General features: G+C 38.5%; 1 protein-coding gene across 1 annotated transcript in view; it reads right to left on the minus strand.

Moving 5' to 3' along the window:
- The window catches only part of ANO2 (anoctamin 2), a 176,394-nt gene that overhangs the window by 18,007 nt on the left and 139,547 nt on the right, over positions 1-18,840 (minus strand). Inside the window, exons 17-20 of the mRNA XM_057426156.1 lie at positions 15,053-15,164; positions 13,662-13,719; positions 12,648-12,748; positions 3,522-3,670 (exon numbers count right to left, since the gene is read on the minus strand). Coding sequence (XP_057282139.1) covers positions 3,522-3,670; positions 12,648-12,748; positions 13,662-13,719; positions 15,053-15,164 — 420 coding nt within the window. The remainder of the gene's footprint in view (positions 1-3,521; positions 3,671-12,647; positions 12,749-13,661; positions 13,720-15,052; positions 15,165-18,840) is intronic.

Raw genomic sequence — 18,840 nt, forward strand, 5'->3', positions numbered from 1 at the left:
CATGGGCAGGGACACCTCACACTTAAACCATCTCACCCAAGGTTTTGTCCAACCTGGCCTTGAACACTGCCAGGGGTGGAGCATTCACAACCTCACTGGGCAACCTATTCCAGTGCCTCACCACCCTCACAGGAAAGAATTTCCTCCTTATATCCAATCTAAACTTCCCCTGTTTAAGTTCTAACCCGTTATCCCTTGTCCTATCACTATAGTCCCTAATGAAGAGTCCCTCCCCAGCATCCCTACAGGCCCCCTTCAGATACTGGAAGGCTGCTATGAGGTCTCCACGCAGCCTTCTCTTCTCCAGGCTGAACAGCCCCAACTTCCTCAGCCTGTCTTCATACGGGAGGTGCTCCAGCCCCCTGATCACCCTCGTGGCCCTTCTCTGGACTTGTTCCAACAGTTCCATGTCCTTTTTATGTTGAGGACACCAGAACTGTACACAATACTCCAAGTGAGGTCTCACGAGAGCAGAGTAGAGAAGCAGGATCACCTTCTTCCACCTGCTGGTCACACTCCTTTTGATCATCAAAATCTCCTTTAATTGTGGCATATCATACGTAAAATACATCCTGAGACCACTACAAACATTATCCACAACTGGTGATTTACCAGAGCTAATCTGCTTAATAAGGGAATGCAAAGAGAATATATGACCTGCCACTTGGGGAGCGGGCACGAATCCAGGTTTCCATCAGAAAGGACACATAGATAGAAATCAGTCAAAGAGACTCTATATAGGTACAAAAGGCAAGGACTGCCTGTGATTAGGTTACGGCCTATAGAATTGTAGACCCAGAGTCAAGAGTCTCAGCTTGGTCAGAGGTTTTCCGTGGAGTCTTAAGGATGCCACCCATCCTTAAAAGGAGAAGCACCCTGGCAAGACAAACCTAAAGGTAGCAAATATTTACACACAGATCTATACCTGTTTCTGCATGAAAGTCCATCATCATCTGTATTGGAAATCCAATGGCTACACTAAGCCCAGACTACAGTTTCTTATTCAGCTGCTTCTTTCTTGGTTGAGCAGATAGCCACTGATACTAGCGGGAGCATGCCTGAGTAAATCAGTGTGAAGATTTGGAACTAAGTTCTGAAAGAGCAGTCAGATTTCTCCTCCTTAGCATCATACCTCTTCTTACATTCTAGTTACTCTGCCTTTTTAAGCAATTCAGTGGAAAACAAAAGCTTCCTTAGCACTTGCTGCATTGTTTCCCTTCCCTCCCCCTCCCAAATCAAATTTAGAAAAATAGGTAAATAACCTGTGTAACTGCCTCTTGCCTCACCATTTCAGCTTGATGCCCTTTACAACAATCTCAGCTGACAGGTTCAGTGCTGAGCCGTACAAAGTGCTTCCTGCCGGCGTGGGTGGTCTGAGTCACTCCACAGTGAATCTGACAGCTGAGTGCAGAGATATGGACCCGCGGCAACAAGCAGGCTGGGGAGGTGCAGCTTGGGTTTCATTTGCTGCACATTCGTCTTTTATCCCACGGGTAGGGCATAGCTTGCTGTGGCACATTACAAGGCTCAGTGAGCTAGTCTCTTCACTTGAGAAGCTAATTCTTGTGTTGTAAACAAATGTTTAGATTAGTAATTCATCCATTGATTTGTAGGGCATCTATCTCATTATCCCTGAATGACTGCAGATTGAGGCACTCAACATTGTTTATGATCTAGGCACAAGGGACTAATCTAAAACACAGGCTTAGTGTCCAGTGATTTATAACATAAGTAGCTTAGACCCTGATACGACAAGTTATTCTAAGAAGACAAGCCTTTGCATCTAAGTGGTGTCCTTATCAATGAATCAAGGGTAATCTCCTACAGAGATCTCAAATCAGGGTGGCAGCATCATCTCAGATGCAATGGGAGTTTCCTCCCACACCTGAACACTTTAATTGGGGTCAACTACAATTAGAAGAAAAAAAGCAGCAGCATGTAATATTTGGAAGGTGAAATATTCTAGTTCATAACGCACTCCAGGCTCTATCATGTTTCTGTATCAGTCAGCCACACCTCTCGGTTATCACAGATCATACTCAGCATTCTCTGGCCCATTGTATACTGGGAAGAAGTCTGATTCCTCCTTAACCTACCAGTGGCTTTTGCTGCAATTAGCCATTCATCCTGTAACTGATCATGTACTCTAGTAACTGCTCGTGTACTCTAGTTCCCAGAATTAATAAGATCAACTATCACAGATGTGCAAGGACAAGAAATTAAATACTTATAAACAGTTGTATTTATTCTGTTTATTACCAATAACTAAAGGTCCTTGTCCTTAGAGAGAACTAGCTAACCAGGAAATTTTGGATGTCAAAGTGCAGATGTTTTTGAGTTATGCCTGAGCATAAAAACATATGAAAATGTTTACAAGGTGAAATTTCTGTAATTTTTCATCATTTTCTAACTCAAAAATTGCAAAGAAGCGTGCTTAAAGTTTCCAGGAGAAAAAGTAACCTCAGGCTGAAGTAATGTGTGGAAAAAAATCAATCCTAAAGGAGAATTTTTCAACAAAGTATCATCACGTGCAGAAGGGGACAAAGTAGTAGAGGCTGCAACACACAGCCAGATCCTAAGGTGAGTTAAAACAATTGAGAGAGAAATGACTGGCGTCCTGCTGGACAGCATGTTGAACATGAATGAGCAATATGCCATAGCTACAAAGCCCAATGGCCTTCTGGAGTGCATTAGGAAGAGCACTGACAGCAGGTAAAGAGAGGGAATCCTTCCTATCTAATCAGTACTACTGTGACCACACCTGGAGTGCTCTTTCTAATTCTATGCTCCCCAGTAGAAGAAAGACATGGACAAACTGCAGTGAACCTAGTGAAGAGCCACTAAGAAGATAAGGGATTGGAGGGTCTGATGTGCAAGAAGAAGCTGAGAAAGTTGGGATTGTTCTGAAACTAGAAGAGAAAGTTCAGGGGATTTTACCAGTCTTGGGTGGACTAAGGAAGGCAGAGTTAGACTCTTCTTAATGGTGTCCAGTGACAGGACAAGAGGCAAAGGACACATATTGAAATACAGGAAATATAATTTAATGTAAGCAAAAACTATTTTACTGTAAGCGTGATCAAATACTGGAGCAGGTTGCACAGAATGGTTCTCCATCCCTGGAAATATTTAGAACTCAACTGGACAAGTCCCTGAACAATCTGCTCTGACTGAACCTGCTTTGAGGAAGGGGTTGGACTAGATGATCTCCAGAGATCCCTTCCAACCTTATCTATCCTGTTCTGTGGCTGAATGGTTCCTATGCACTTTTCTCAACTGGAACACTGAATTCTTACAGTATAAGTATTGAACGGATACTAGGACTCATCATTGCTCCTATGCTGGTGATGTGGTAGCCTCATAGCCCTACTATCTTGCATACAATTTCTGCAAACTAAAGTGTTTTGTTATTTTTTCCCCTTTATCATGACAATTTACGACATGCAGTCATATACTATATGCTGATTGGTCTTATGTAAAGCTATGGCTGTCGCAGAAAGAGAAAGGGAATTTGGAAAACTTACTCATTTCCATGTATTCTGGAGTCAGCCCAGTGAAAGGTTCCAAAGTGTAGTCCAGATCCCACTGCTGAGGGTCCTTTGATTGGTTGGTTTCCACTTCCTTCAGCTCAGTTCTTTCATCCTTCAGCTTCCTGAAGAGTTTCTTTAGCTTCCTGAGAAACAAAAGTTCAGATTGAACCAAGTCCTTTTTTCCTTCTTTTTAACCCTACAAGATATGGCCCAAGTTTTTGCACAGCAACATAAAATATGGACCATGTTATTTTGGTGTCCAACAGGCTTAGTCTACATCATCCTCTAAAGTTCTAATGTAGCTTTTTCCAGGTGACAGGCTGCTGAAGTAAGCAGTTTCTATGTTCCTGTGTCAAGAGAAAAGTTACAACAGCATAATGGTGTTGAACTCAGTACTTTCTAATAACTGTTTCTCTCTAGATGTGCTGAATGGACATCTTCCTGAAGCTCAAGCACCTCAGGCCTAAATATAGATAATAAATAATACACTCAAAACCAACACACTGAGCACTTCTCCCTTAAGAAAGAAAGAAAGAAAGTAGAAACAAACAATATACCAGAAGGTAATGTGATATCTTCATAGCACATATCTAGCACAGGTAAATTTTTCTCTCACCATGAAGCTTGGGAACTTCCAATATAATATACTTTTAGGTCAAAATGACCAGATATTTTGCCAAAGAAGGTGCAGGAATGTACTTATTCCTAAACCTGGTGGACTTGCGAATATTTTAAGCATGCAACCTGCTTGTTCAAAGTGAAAAGAAATAAGCACCTCTGCTAATAAATCCTCAGCACCAAAGAAGAAGTGTCTCCAAGGTGCTGATAGGTCCAAAGCCTCTCAGGGCTCCAAAAAGGAATAATATTGACATAAAGCAGGCCCTGTGACCACCAGGAAACACCCACAGCTCTTCAATTCCAGTGCTTTCCTGTCCCAAACACATATACCGGAGTCTATGTAAATAGACAAAAAAAGATGCTGCTTGTGAAAGCTTAAAGGGGAAGCACTCTTTAATTAAAATGATGTTACAGCTAATAAAGACAACAAGATATGTATCAATGAAATGTTAAGTATAAGCAATGTCTTAATTTTACTAATGGACTGTCATCCTGGAGAAATGCAATCTCCTTGCTTCTACATAATGCGCAAACAGGGTTTAAATTAACAGAGAGAATCAGATTCACAAGAGTTTCAGCAAGGTTGCCAGAATTTTGTCTCAGACAGGTATACCTTTCCTGTCAGCACAAACAGAAACCCTACCTTAGTCACTTCACACTCTTTGGATTCAGTAACAAATTAGTGCTAAAAAAACATAACTTGGGATGCAGGCAGTAACAACCTCTTCAATGCTCCAAGCTGCAGCCCCCACTGGAACTCACTGGGGAAGAACTGGAATTCACCAGAACCCACTGGAAACTACACAATTTCAGAACTCCTAACATAAAACCTGAAACATTTGTTTAATGCTTATGATAATAATTTTGTATTTCCGAAGTAATTATTTTTCCTGAGAGCTTACTGATCATGCATACAGCAAATTATGCATATCTATATAGACCCTGAAATACGTACTTCGCTGTGAGTTAGATGCTTTACTTGCATAAGCGTATAATCTTCCTTAAGAGATTTTTTATAAGAGTTTTAGAGGTTCTAAATTTTTCTTCAGATATGTCACAGTGTGTATAAAGGTGGAAAGCTGAGCTATCAGATGACCACTGTTACGGTGAAACTTGGAAACCTCTGTTTATCCTGCAAGCCCAACTCTGCTGGTGAGTTTTCACTGCCTCCGAAGCAGAAAAGCAAAACCATTTAAGCCCAGATCAGTTATATCTCATACCTCCTTTAGATCAGAAGAGGTTGGATCAGAGTTTCGCATTTTGATCACATTTTACAATAGCATAGTTCATTTTGACCAACTATAAATTACTCACATGGGTGAGCAATTATTTGCGCAAGTATTTCTTTGGATCTCAGCATGAATAGTAGTATAAACCACTGTCCTACTGAAATGGGGGTACGTGTTTCACAACACTGACAAATACATGAATTTCTTAAGTAGTAAAATCCCAGAGTAGAATGAATCCATCTCTAAAAGAAAAGTATTCCCAGTGCCCTTACAGAAATGACATTTTAAATGCATATGCATCAATAACTTCATGTTATTTTTAAAAAGAGAAATTCGCATGGAAAAAAAATGCAATAGATTGAGCTGTTTCTTCAAAATCAAGGAAGCGAAATACAGCAAATTAGCACAAAACATCAATATTTATACTTACTGCATGTCTTCCTTTGCAGATTAAATTTATCTTTCACAAATACGCACGACATTATTTTATATTTCCTCACATATGTGCCATATGAATGAAAATCCAGACTAATCCCAGTGATGTTTTGCCAACAGTGTAAGCGGGGCTCTCCCACAAACATTTCCCCCACAGCTTGCGATAAATCCTTTGAACTAGAGGTGTGTGGCCTGGAGGCAAGATTGTATGGGGTAGTGGTTTTCATTTGTTCTTCCAGCTAAGCAGAACCACTTTCTCAGACCCCAACTTTAGTAGCAGGGCAAGTCTAGCTGGCAAACACACTAAAGGCTTTGCTGGGTAGGTTTATTGCTTTGTTCATGGATATACACAGAAACACAGTACAAGGCTCTACAGCAACCTGGAAATGACCAGTGGCTGCAGAATTTCTACACTGACCAGGGTTTACAGGACCAATTCAATTTCATCATCTATGTATGGAGGAAATGGGGACTGGCAGACACTCTTAAAATGACCCAGACTGCAATCAGGTCCTCTCTGTGCCAGGATCACAAAGTTGCAAAAATCAAGAGATCAACTCTAGCTTTTTTCCAAGTGTAGCTAAGGCATATCTCTAACAGTAATATTCTCAGTACTTTGTCAATACCCAGATACAATAATGCTAACCAAATACTTTCAGTACCCAGAACATTCAGTTTACACAGTTTTAATAAAAGGATGGAGAGTTTTAAAGTATTTCACAAGAAAAAATTAAATGGATCCTTACAGAGGCATTTACCTCATACATCATGCAAACTCAGCCATTTCAAGACATTAAAATTCCCGCCTCCCCTCTGCCTTTATGGCAATCAAGGGAACTGGTCCATGACAGAGGTGATATAGTATTCAGAAGGTAGGAGACTGGGGTCAGGATTTAAAACAATCAATTCCCAAGATGCTCCTCCAGCATATCCCAATTAATATCCTAATGTAGGCACTCTCAGAGGACAGTGAACCATAAGTTAAAGACAGTGCTGATTCTGATTTCTGTTCCAATAAAAGGATATGTGCTACAAATGTTGCTCTCATTTCCACGGCCAGATGAGATTGAAGAGCATCTTGCTGTCACTGTGCAGCAGCTGAGATAAAATTTGGGTGTTTTTAAATGTGAAGTCTGCACATGTGTGATCTAATTCTCTGGTTAGAGCACAATGGAGTCGAGTTACGGAGTTTAATGCATGCGCTCGACTCTCCTGAGAACCCAGTAACTAAAACAATAGTTGTTGTTTTTCATGTTTATTTGGGAATACACTAAATCCAGGGTTCTGTAATGATTTTTAATTTCTCATCTGCCTATCTATAAGCCAGGCATCAGGAGTGGCACCTTTCACCATTTTGAGTTAAGCTTTGAAGAGTGTTCTTATTTTTATTCTTATGACATTTTTTTAAAGGATCAACTAGTTGAAAGCAAGCCAAAGTATTTCTTTCAAATATTCCATGAAAAAAATGTACCTTTGTGTCATATCCAAGCATGTGAAGTTTGAGACCAAACAGAAGTGTGTCAGAAAGTTAAAGGAACAGAAAACAGGAATTTGCACAGTGTTATTCTCCAGCTATACAGCAGTAGGGCAATGAAAATGAGTTTTGCAGAACTCTATAGATGCACATATGATTGTATTATTAAAACTGAGTAAGCTTTTTAAAGGCACTTGTGTGAAACCTGGTTTTTAATTCCTCAGATCAACATTTTTAAACAAAGTTGACAGAAGTATAACTGTCAGCTACTTTAGCTTCTGCTTTCTGCATGCTAGGCAGCTCCAACAGTGAGACAGAGGTAGGTTTACTCCTTCAGAATGAGTCTCCAAGAAGCTTTGTGCTGAAGAAGCACATGCAGCAAGGTTTCATGACCTTACAAGTAGCCATATGATTCTGGAGAGAGAAAACTATAGATTAGCCATTATTTCTGGTCCTTTTGCCAGTGAATACTAAAAAGCAACATACCTCCTTAAAGAGACTGAGTAGCATTGAAAAGAATGAGCGGAGGATCAGGGAGAAAGAAAATGAACAGGTTTTTGTCAGAAGGCTATGTCTAGAGCAGTTAAAAATGACTGCACTTTCTCACAAAGGATTGGCACCAAACTGTTGTGTTAAATAGGAGGTTGGAACATGGTTTAATTATGTTGTTTATAATTCCTAATATAACCAATAAGTATAGCATTATGCAAAGTAATCAGCATCTGAAGAGAGCATAAAATCACTAAAGGAAAATACCCCACCCCTGGAGAATCCATAAGCTTTTGATGAAAAAGATGAGGAAAAAAAAAGAGAGAAATCAAAATCAAAGTGATCCTGGCTGGGCTGCAAGCACATGGTGCTTTTAAAAAAAGACAGATGACTGAACAGTTGCTCTATTTATACACTAAAAAGGAGTAGTAGGATTTGGGGAATCTGGGGGAAGACATGATGATGACCTGAGAAAAGTGAGAAATTTGCGCAGTGAGTGGAAAGTATAGAGGCTGGAAAGGCAGAGCAGCTGGGAGCAGGTTGAAATAGGACAGAGGCACAAGTCTGTGTGTCTTTGATGGCTATGCAGTCCTCACGGTACATCTCCACCACAGCCTGCCAGAAAGACTGGAAATGAAGATCAGCCTACCAGTTTCTCAGAACTTTCAGTTACCAAATACACTCTTGGGTACTTCAAGGCAGATCACCTGTGACAGTCACCAAGGGCTGAATTTGAAGTACTGCAAGGCAATACTTGCTAGAAGGAAATGCAAATAGACTATATGAAAAGACAGAAACCCCCTAAAATCCAGCTGCTTGGGATGAATGATTTATATCAGGTGGGTTTTAAGACTGTCCTTTCATTTAGCATTTTTGTCTTGGTAGCATGATAGAAAAGTGTAAAAGGAGAAAGCTAGACTAAAAAAAAATGAGTAGATGAACACTTTTATCTAGAGAAAAGGAAGTGCAGTGGCTCAGACTCTTGTGTTCTTGACTGTAATTTTGTTTGCTTTGAATGGAGTACTGAAGGTCCAGGCTTTTCTTCAGTCATATTCCTACAGTCTGTTCACATAAGGAGAGACCTCATATTCACACACAGGCAGTGCAAGAAGGATTCAGAGGGAGAATGAAAGGACTTTAATCTCTCATTTGATTCCATGGTTTATGGTATAGTCATGCTTTGCTGGCACATTCAGACCTCCTGGGTTCTATGGGAGTTTAAGTGGTGTTTGGGAATTTTTCATTTCTCTAATAGAAGAAATCAATAACCAAAAAACAGGAAAGAAAAAAAAAAAACAACAAACTCTGAAACCTTCCAATGCCATTAATTAACAGCAACATATTAAAGCTGAAAAGTGACACAGGGATAGTAGCCATGAAAAGGCATCTTTAAAATTGCTTTTATTAACTCTTCGTATTCTTATCCGGCATAGTCAAATGCATTTTGAACTAAGTGATGCTGAATACAAAGGCCAAATTCATGGCCCCACAAATGTCAATGGGAGTTTTGCCATTGACTCCAATAGGGCCAGGATTTCACCCTAAGGGTTTAGCACCAAGGTCAAAGACAGAGAGTAATAAAATAACCACATGGATTTTTTTCAATAAGTTCAGAAAAACAACTGAAAAAAAGGTTAAGGCTCTGAAGCCCTGCAGCCTTTTAGGGTCAGTTCCTGTGGCAACAGTAAGAGAATTACGGTATGTGACACATCTAAGTGAACTATGGCATATTTACATCTGTTAAACTTATGAATTCCAGCCCCACAGAACACACATTTCAATTCAAGAAGGCCTAGTTTTCCATAATTCAAATGCTATTGCATTTACCTAGCTGTTTTGATATACCTGGGTGCAGAAATTGAAGAAGAAATCACAGAAATGTTTAGAAGACCAGCAAGTCACATCTGCCATAGCTGTGCAGCAGTTTCTTCAGAAACGTTGAAGGAAACAGCAAAGAAAATAGCATGTATCCCCATGATGCCAAACAATGCATCCGAGTTTTAACTCTGTAATTCTTCAGCCAGCATTGACAGTGAATAATCCAGAATAAAGACACTGAATGATGGTTCCCAATTGCAGCAACAATAGGGCACTAGAGATTTAATGGATGGCTGTTGCTTATGAACTCAGTCTGCCATCTATTTAGTACTTTGAGGGAGACAGCAAATTGAAGTAAGGTTTTGTGACATTCTGCAAAGCAATTCAAATGCATTTTGTTTTAGGGTGAATGAAATAAAAATGTTTTCTGAAATAATCCCTATATCCCAAGCTTTCTATAAGGGAGAAAACTCTTTCAATCTGGGTCATATAACTTAGCAGAGAGATACTTTCATGTTACAGGCATATAGAGGACAGTTCCAGATTCTGAAGAAGAAATCACCATTTATGTTAGTCTCTTCTGCCTCTCCAGATAACTAAGGTTGATTGCAGCACTCATACTCTGCCTTCAGTGGATTTACAGGGAGTCAGTTTAAGAATCTGTGTTATTCACTTTCTCATTCCCTCCAAAGAGACATACGGCAAGGGGGGTAGAAAATGTGCAGCTGCTGAAATCAGACATAGAAAAGACTGATCTATCTTTCTGCCATGGGAGGACTGTTCATCACAGTGAGGCTGCTGTTGCAGAAGTAGACACTGGAAGATACAACAGGGGCCTGATGAAGGTAGAGAAATTCTGAAAAGGAAAATAAAAACTTACTGGTAAAAAAAGGGTGATCTAACAAAGGAGATGAGCGGACTGTAAGAGTTTACCAAGGAAAATAGGTAGCAGAACAGAGAGAATAGGATGCAGTAGGAATCAAAGAATCATAGAATGGTTTGGGTTAGACAGGACCTTAAGATAATCCAGTTCCAACCTCCACCCACAATGGGCAGGGATGCCTCACACTAGACCATGTTGCCCAAGGTTCTATCTAACCTGGCCTTCAACACTGCCAGGAAAGGATCATTTACCACTGCCAGACAAGAAGGCAGATAAGAAGGATGGAAGGCAGAGGGCAACAGTATCTTTATCTATGCATCTGTCACATCTCCTAATAACTATAGACATAGTAGATGATGTGTGAGACGCAGAACTACCACTTGTGCAACACATGAATGTTTGGAGTCCCTATTGGTTTGGAATTATGTGTGTCCAGCAGACCTATGCACAGCCTTCTGAAAAACTGTCAGTGTGCCTGTGTATGTGGGGCAGATGAGTATCGTTACGAGTCTAGTCCAAATCAGTAGAGTGGCCATGCAGAAATAGATGGCTAAGTGATTTAGTTAACTCAAATTCAGTACAGCACAGTGCTGCTGGTGATAACAGGTCTGGTGAACCCTACAGACATGCATGTGATTTTCTGGAGAATGCAAACAAACAAAGGAGTTCAAGATGACAAGATAGCATTGTTACTAAAATGAGGTATTTCACTGGGAAGGAGAGAATGAAAGCATGTTTGTTTTTAGACGGTTATTCAGTTTTAAAAACTGAGGCCACCACAGGTTGTTGGCAGAAAAGTAGGGGAGCAGAAATGATGGAGAAAAATGGGATGAAATTGTCACATTCTTGCACCAAGAGTTGTAGTGAGGGAACTGAGAAATAACGTGACAGGAATTTTCTGTTTGGACTGGATCAGCCTCTGCTTTCATGAGTCAAAAGTAATAAATTCAGTATTTCTAACATCATAAAATCCCAGTTAAAAAAAGCCAGTAGCAGTGAGTTTTTGGAAGATGGGGGGAAAAAAGTCACACCAGGTTTACACTGAGAAAGCTTTAAGCCTTCAACATGTCAGATATTTTGGGAATGATTTACTACCCTTTTTTCAAAATAAACTGTAAACTCAAAGAGATGCAGACAGAAAACAGGCCTTCCTATTGAACTTTGACACAAGAATAATGAAACCATCCATAACCCACATTTGATTTGTTTGGGAAATTTTGCTCTCTATTTAAATTACTTCTTGCTAGGAAAAGGGAGGAAAAGGGCTCATTTTAAAAATATTTGATAATCTTTCAAGCATCACTCATCTTTGTTTCTAGTTAGCATCATCAAGGCCTTCCTTAGGGATGCAAGCCAAAAGCTACTGACACCAGAGCTGGTGGTTCTGACTAACTTCAGTGGAGCCAAGGCTTGTGTCTAAGCCAGATTCTTCATCTCGTACAACATTTCACAGACCACTGCCACCAGCAAGGATGATTCAGTTAACAGAAACAAGAGCAAACCTCCCAGGAGGAAGGAGAGCAGGGCATTCTCAGTGGATTCTCAGTGCCTGAAGACATCCTTGACACTGGAGACAGACCAAGAGAGATTTCTTCCCGTATTGGGAGCAGAGGATGCTGTGCAGTAAGCATCCTGGTGCAAACAGACTTTGAGCAGCATGCCAGCATCTCTCCCATACTCTAGCTCCTGCATCATACAGTGACATACAGGCACCTTAGAAATGTGTGGACTTCATCTGTAAACCCATAGCATAGTCATAGACCAAGTGATACATGTTAACATCTTTTAGGAGCTATTGCTTTTCTCCCTGCCATCTCTCCTCCACTTTATACTAATTTGATAGTAGTTGATACTGCTACCCTGAAAGCTTTAAAACTTCCCAAGAGATCTATCATACCTTGCCTGTTTTCTCAGGTTACTAAAATTAATTTAGATCAATTATTTAATATATTCAATCACTTTCTTCAAGCCATTTACTGCAGATATAGCCAATTATTCAACATAAAATACAGCCAGATCATTTCACCACAACCAAAAATGTGATTTATCATCACATTCAATTAGAACCCACTGAAGGTAGTGGCAAAAGTCCCATCCAGCTGAATAAGGATCAAGCCTTTAATTTACTGTGTCATAGGAGTGCTGCATGGTAATGGAGAAGTTGGGATACATACGGGATTCCAATTTCAAACAGATTGTTTTGAATCAGTTGTTTTCCAAGCATAATGATGCTCAGCTGAATACAAAGTTCCATCAAACATCCTCCTGGTGCACACTGTAATTAAACAAGACCATAAAGTGTGAAGGGATTAAAAATATTAATTTAAAAGTACCCACTTAGAAGACATACCGATGTCTATATGTGGCCATCTCCCCTGCCACCAATTTGCGCAAGAGCGTGGAGCTTGTCAATCATTTGAATTCTATGCTTAAAAAGGTATTTCATCTCTACTCATAAAACTGCATTATGGAAAATGCGCAGTCATCTGAAATAACTGACTGTGCCCTGGGACTACTATATTTCCTTTTAAATATTTACTATATAATCAATGTAATAAACATAATGCGGTATCACCAATACTCTTCCAACCTGATGTCTCCCAAGGGGGAAGAAAGTCTTCCATCTTTCAAAGACTTATGCATAAGCTTTATGGTAAAACCTTTAGTATGTCTATTGATTTTCAAGGGAATAACCACAGCAGTTAGAGGGAATTTTGGGAGGGGAAAAAAAAAAAGAAAAAATAAAAAAAAAAGAAAAAAGAAAGAAAACAACAAACAAGTGTTTACAGCTTCAGCACAAAATGGTTATAGATTTTTAGACTATTAAATGCTAGGTTTCCGGTTATCTAGAGTATGATAAGCCAGATTCAAGTTCTGGCTCTGCCATAGGTTTCCCAAGGGCCTCATTCAAATCATGCAATGTTTGTGCCTTACTGCCCAGCTGTAAAATACAGAAATGGTGAAGCTTCACCTAAGAAGGACCATGGATTATCCAAAACTGCAGAAAGAAAGAACATACAGGTGCCTCAGATAGAAAATTTGAGGGGTTTCCATTTATTTTGAAGATTTAGCATCTTGTCTTCATATGTTTTCTATTTTTAATTCTTATTGTCTGGACTCTGGTGAAATGCATTGTACACATACCTTTATGTTAAGGATTTTTCCTCTTGAATTTCATATGTACTTACCTCTTCCATTCGATAACTGTCAAACACATATACATAACGACCAGGACGGCCAACAAATCTGAAAACAATACCAAGATATGAAGTAACATAAATATAAGACAACATTAACTTTAACAACATAAGTGTTCATGCATATTAACTAAAATAAATTTCACAAATAGTCACTTCAAAATGAATTCTAAGACTCAACACTTATTCAACTTCAATTATTTAAAATTCTTTTGAAGTAGTACTCTACAAATGTTTTTTCACTACATGTTGATGAAATAATTTTAATGAAATATTTTTCTGTGCTGAATAATAATAATATCCCTCTCTTGATTGAGATCACAAACAAAACTGGGAATATCTATCCTACCTCACATTCTATTGCACCTGAGTAATGCCCTGAATGGAATTATTTACACATCTATGCACAGTCAAGGCTCTTCCAACTACACAGGGAGAAACAGTGAAATTGATTTTATTCTAACCATAAACCACTAAACTATGGTTAAAAAAGAAAGAAATTGGCAATATTTTTCATTAATGTCTTAGACTATTTACAACTGCTAGTAAAATGTATTGGTAATTCTTTAATCAATGATGCTGAGTAGGATTACTAAAGAGTATAGATTAACAAACTTCACAGCCCCCAAAAGGAACAGAAAAATATTATGAAATGAAATCCAGAGGATATTTAAAATATTTTTGCCAAAGTTTTAGCAAACATTTTAAACTTCCCATTCAAAAGCATGTGTTATGCTGTGGATAACTGGGTCCCAAAAGACAATAATCCTGAACCCATAGGAAGTCACACTTATTTAGCAGGACAGCTGAATTAGGTTTTGGGTCAATCAGTTCATTTGCCAAAACATGCAACTTCCAGTTGACTATAACTGTTCCTTAATTTAACTTGATACAGGCAAATAGTGCAAAATGTTCAGAAAGTAATAATGTAGTTCCACAATTCAAAATGAAACAGGAAAAATTTTCTTTGCTAAATGATGCTTCAAGAAAGATTATGCTAAAATGTGGAAAGTGAAGACCTGTATGCACTACTATTAGCTTGTAAATGCAACACTTTCTTTAACTAAAAAGTATTATTTTCTGAGTTGTGAACTATTCCTGTTTTAGAAAGAAAACTAAAACTGTTGCTTTTCAGAACAATTCTCTACTTAGAACAGAGACAGAACAGTACTCATCACACTCCATCATTAAAAAGCAAGCTTTAGACAACCCTGTTTATGATACTTTTTCATATCTGGTGAAGGTGACAATTCCCAGAATTAGGGAGTCCTTGGTGCCTATTTTTAAACACAGATCCACTAATACAGACATATATATATATATATATATACATAAATATCTATATAAATAAATATCTGTACCTAAAAGAGATTTTAACCTACCTTCCTTTAAAAAAGGCAACATAAAAAATTGGTGCATAAGAATTCACAAACTTCAGTAGGAATGCCTTCAAAATCAATCTCTCCTCAAAGTTTTTCTCTGTTTTGGGTACCTCTGGGAGAAGGAAGGGGGAAAAAACAAAGGAATCAATTAGTAAATATGTAAACATCCCTGATATCCCCAAATACAAAACCAAACTGCAAACTTTGAGCTAATACTAGTTTTTCTTTTCTACTTTTAATTTGTATCAATGCACACTAGCTCTGCCACCAACTTCTGATATCCAGAGCCTTCTCATATTTCCAGATGGAAATTGAAAATTCATTAATAGAAACATTAATGAACTTGATTCTCTGATAGGCCTCTGACAGCTTATCCCAAGGTGCTCTTGGCTGCCTGTCAAATACCCCGATGTCAAAAAAGCCAGTAAATCCTGACATCAGTCCTGTACCAGGCAATATCTCACTTTTCCAGTCTCTTTCATTGCCTTACTGAGAAACCTGGGCAGACCACATCACCTTTCTCTGCTTCAGGCCCCATTTATGAAATCTTAGCACAGACCTCCATCATTACTCTGTCATCTATTATATTCTCAAATATATAATAGCATTAAGTGTATTTTTAACAGAATGTAAATATTATTAATAATAATCATAGAAAAAAATGACTATCATATATTTACATGGTTCTCCTCCTAGCTATCTGGAATTTAAAAAAAAAAAAATTGGATTTTGATATTCAATTGCATAAAGTTTAAGCAGTGCAAACAGCTTTAATTGTACATAAGCATATGTCTATTAGCATATATATCAGTTACACAACTGAAATAACAAAGCATTAATATTCTCAGTTCATGAATGATGAAAGCAAAGCACAGACTTTCATCCAGAAAAAAAAGCCTTTAAAGCCTCTTTAACTTTGTGTGCACAAGCCTTTTTTTCTATAACGAGATTGTTAATGAGCTTGACACTAAACACAAGACTAAGTACCTTTCTGAATAAAGCATCATGTGAATCGTTAACTGCCATGCAAAATAAATGCACATTTTTGCTAACCCTTCTCTGTTCACTCTATAGTCTACATTTCTAGACTTGTTTAGATAAACTGTGAAAAAGTGTCTCAAATATTTTGAGTATTAATTACTCTGTTCCCAGATTTAATTTCAATTTCCATGGAAATTTTCTACCAATAGGTACAAGATTTTAGGTACAAATAGGTACAAGACAGAGCCTTTTCAACCTGACAGTAGGATACTTTTAAAGAATCTATATGGCTTAAACTCTACTGCCACACTAATTCTGAGCTGTTAACTAATGTGAAAGGAGATTGTTTTATTGTGGCATGTTATTGACTGAATTTCTGTAGCACGATGGAAGTGTGAAATAAAAACATAGATCCACAGCTTTGGCTTTAAAGACTTCATTAAAAATACTTCTGTACTTGTATGGCTTTGTTTTGGGGCACAGTTTGGGTATTTTGGTTACTTTGTAGCTTTGTTGGGTTTGGTTTTTGGTTGTTTTGGTTTTTTTTTCTTTTTTTTGAAGAAGCATGATGTTAATTTTGGCAGTAAAGAATAGCAAATCTCTAATGAGTCCCTGTTGACGAACTTTATTTGTGATACTTTCAACCATATTTTCATAACAGGCCAACATACAATCTGATGAGCTGTAAGGCATCATTCACCTATATGTATTGAAAATCTGAATTAAACCTTCAAATTATTTGAACAGTTTGTAGATGATCCCAAATGCTGGGCAACAGCTCAGAGTGGCAGGTATATCGTATGACAGTAGTGCAGCTTTAATTTGAGGGAGAAAAATCCTAGCCTTTCCCTCATGGAGAAACCCACAAAGATGAGCTCAGCCTCTGGATGAAAATTTGCACACCATATATGGTTCCAGAGATTCAGTCAGCTCTTCACTCCCTCCCCACACTCAGATATACTATACCATACTGAGGCATGTACAGAATTTGTCCTCTAGCTAGTGGAGTCTGCTATAGAAGAAATGCATCCAGCCAGAATAGATGCATTAGTAAGAGAGAAAACTTCCCCCCCCCCCCCCAAATGATACACTGATAATGCGCCATTGTTTGTGCATTGGCATAATTAGGCAGCTGAAGCTTTCCAGAGAATGAGCTGAAATATCTGTGGCAAGGGCCTTAACTCACTGAAGGAGTTGCTACCTTTATAAGGCACAAACACAAGTACTTTTGATTTCGTCCATTTTTAACTGGTTCTTCCTTGACCTGAGTGAAGTTACTAGTGAGCAGATGAGATGTAGGTCAGGTCTGGCACCACCTGATTACTGAAGATGACTTACCTATTCAACTTGTGAATACCAGGATATTATATGAACTTTTGCTGGTCTGATCTGTGATAAGTGGGCATCAGTGCTCCACTTTGCTGAGCCCATAAGAGTTATGTAGAGTCCTAGTGCCTGCTGCATGAGCTCTCTGCACTGATTACAACAAAACTACTGGCTTTTTACCCCCAAGCACTGATTCGGCAGGTATTGAGGCAGATCCATTATTCTGATCCTATGATGAATGGAATTGCTATCAGTGGTAATATTAGTGTGCTTACAGTTGGAATTTTTCACTTGAACAAAGATTCAAGTGTACTCGATGTTGGAATAGAAACCTATGCTGACAAGAGCTGTAAGTGAGATATTCTTTTTTCTTTCACAATTCAGAAGGATGCACATTTCAAAGTGAGAGATTTTCCTCCTGTGCTTTCCCCAGAGAGGCAATGGCAGTGGCTTGCGCTTCCCAAATTTTGCCTAGAAACAGCCAGAAAGGAGAAGTCTCACCTTCATCTCTTCCTGCTCTTTCCACTCAGTCCTATCATGCCTTAACATTTGTGTCCTTTCTTACCTGGGCAGGTGCAGTGGACAGAAATGATTTGGTCACACACAGCATCTTGTCAGTTACATGAAAGCTGAAAATCTGGGTATAGTTTTGGCCTGGACAGTGAGCCTGAGTTTCCTTATGCCACTAGAACAGAGTTAATTTGTGTAACCCTGCCACATTCTGCCCAAAGCCTGATATAAACAGAAGTAAACAAAAAAATTAAGCCCATTTTGTGGCATTTTCTGAAGATTAATTGCTTTATCTCCGTTTCTGTCAAATACTTTATGAATTTAATTTAAACTATCAGGCTACCTTTACTGATAAAACCACAGGAACATATTTGAAAAATTCAGGATTGGATATCTATTTTGACAGCTACAAAATTTCAGTTTATGGTGTTCTTCAAAAAACAGGACTAACAGAGATGTTTCACTTGTGATTTTGAAAGTGTCTTGAGAAAGACAGAATAAGAAACATAGTTGTAAGAGTTCCTAAGGTTTTAATCTGAAGTTTGCTAGTTCCAGCCAGCTTCACATCACTGTAGGTTTTACAGATAGGGAATCTGAATTTCAAATGACTCAGTCAGGCTCTAGATGTCAAAAAGTTTCTAATTTGGATGCCTAAGTTTAGATGCTCAAAACTGACAGGTAGAACACTTGCTACAGTTAATGGCATCTAAATTTTGCAGATTTATTTTCAGTGTTTTGGATAATTGACTTTATTTTCCTAGATTTTTAAGCATCTAGAATTAGAGGAGATGCATAAAAATGTGAGAAAGAATACCTAATGACAGCTACAAGAATCTCATGTTAGGGCCTTACCATTAAACATCTTTGTCTTAATGTATATGACAAAACAAAATCCCAACCTAAACTCCTATTAGTAAACATCTTTAGCCTAATGTGTATAACAAAACAAAACTCTAGCCTAGAAGCCTTTG

Source organism: Pezoporus wallicus, unplaced genomic scaffold (assembly GCF_028554395.1).
Source record: "Pezoporus wallicus isolate ANWC-B61680 ecotype Strahan unplaced genomic scaffold, APGP_CSIRO_Pwel_v1 scaffold_3294, whole genome shotgun sequence".
Lineage (NCBI taxonomy): Eukaryota > Metazoa > Chordata > Aves > Psittaciformes > Psittacidae > Pezoporus > Pezoporus wallicus.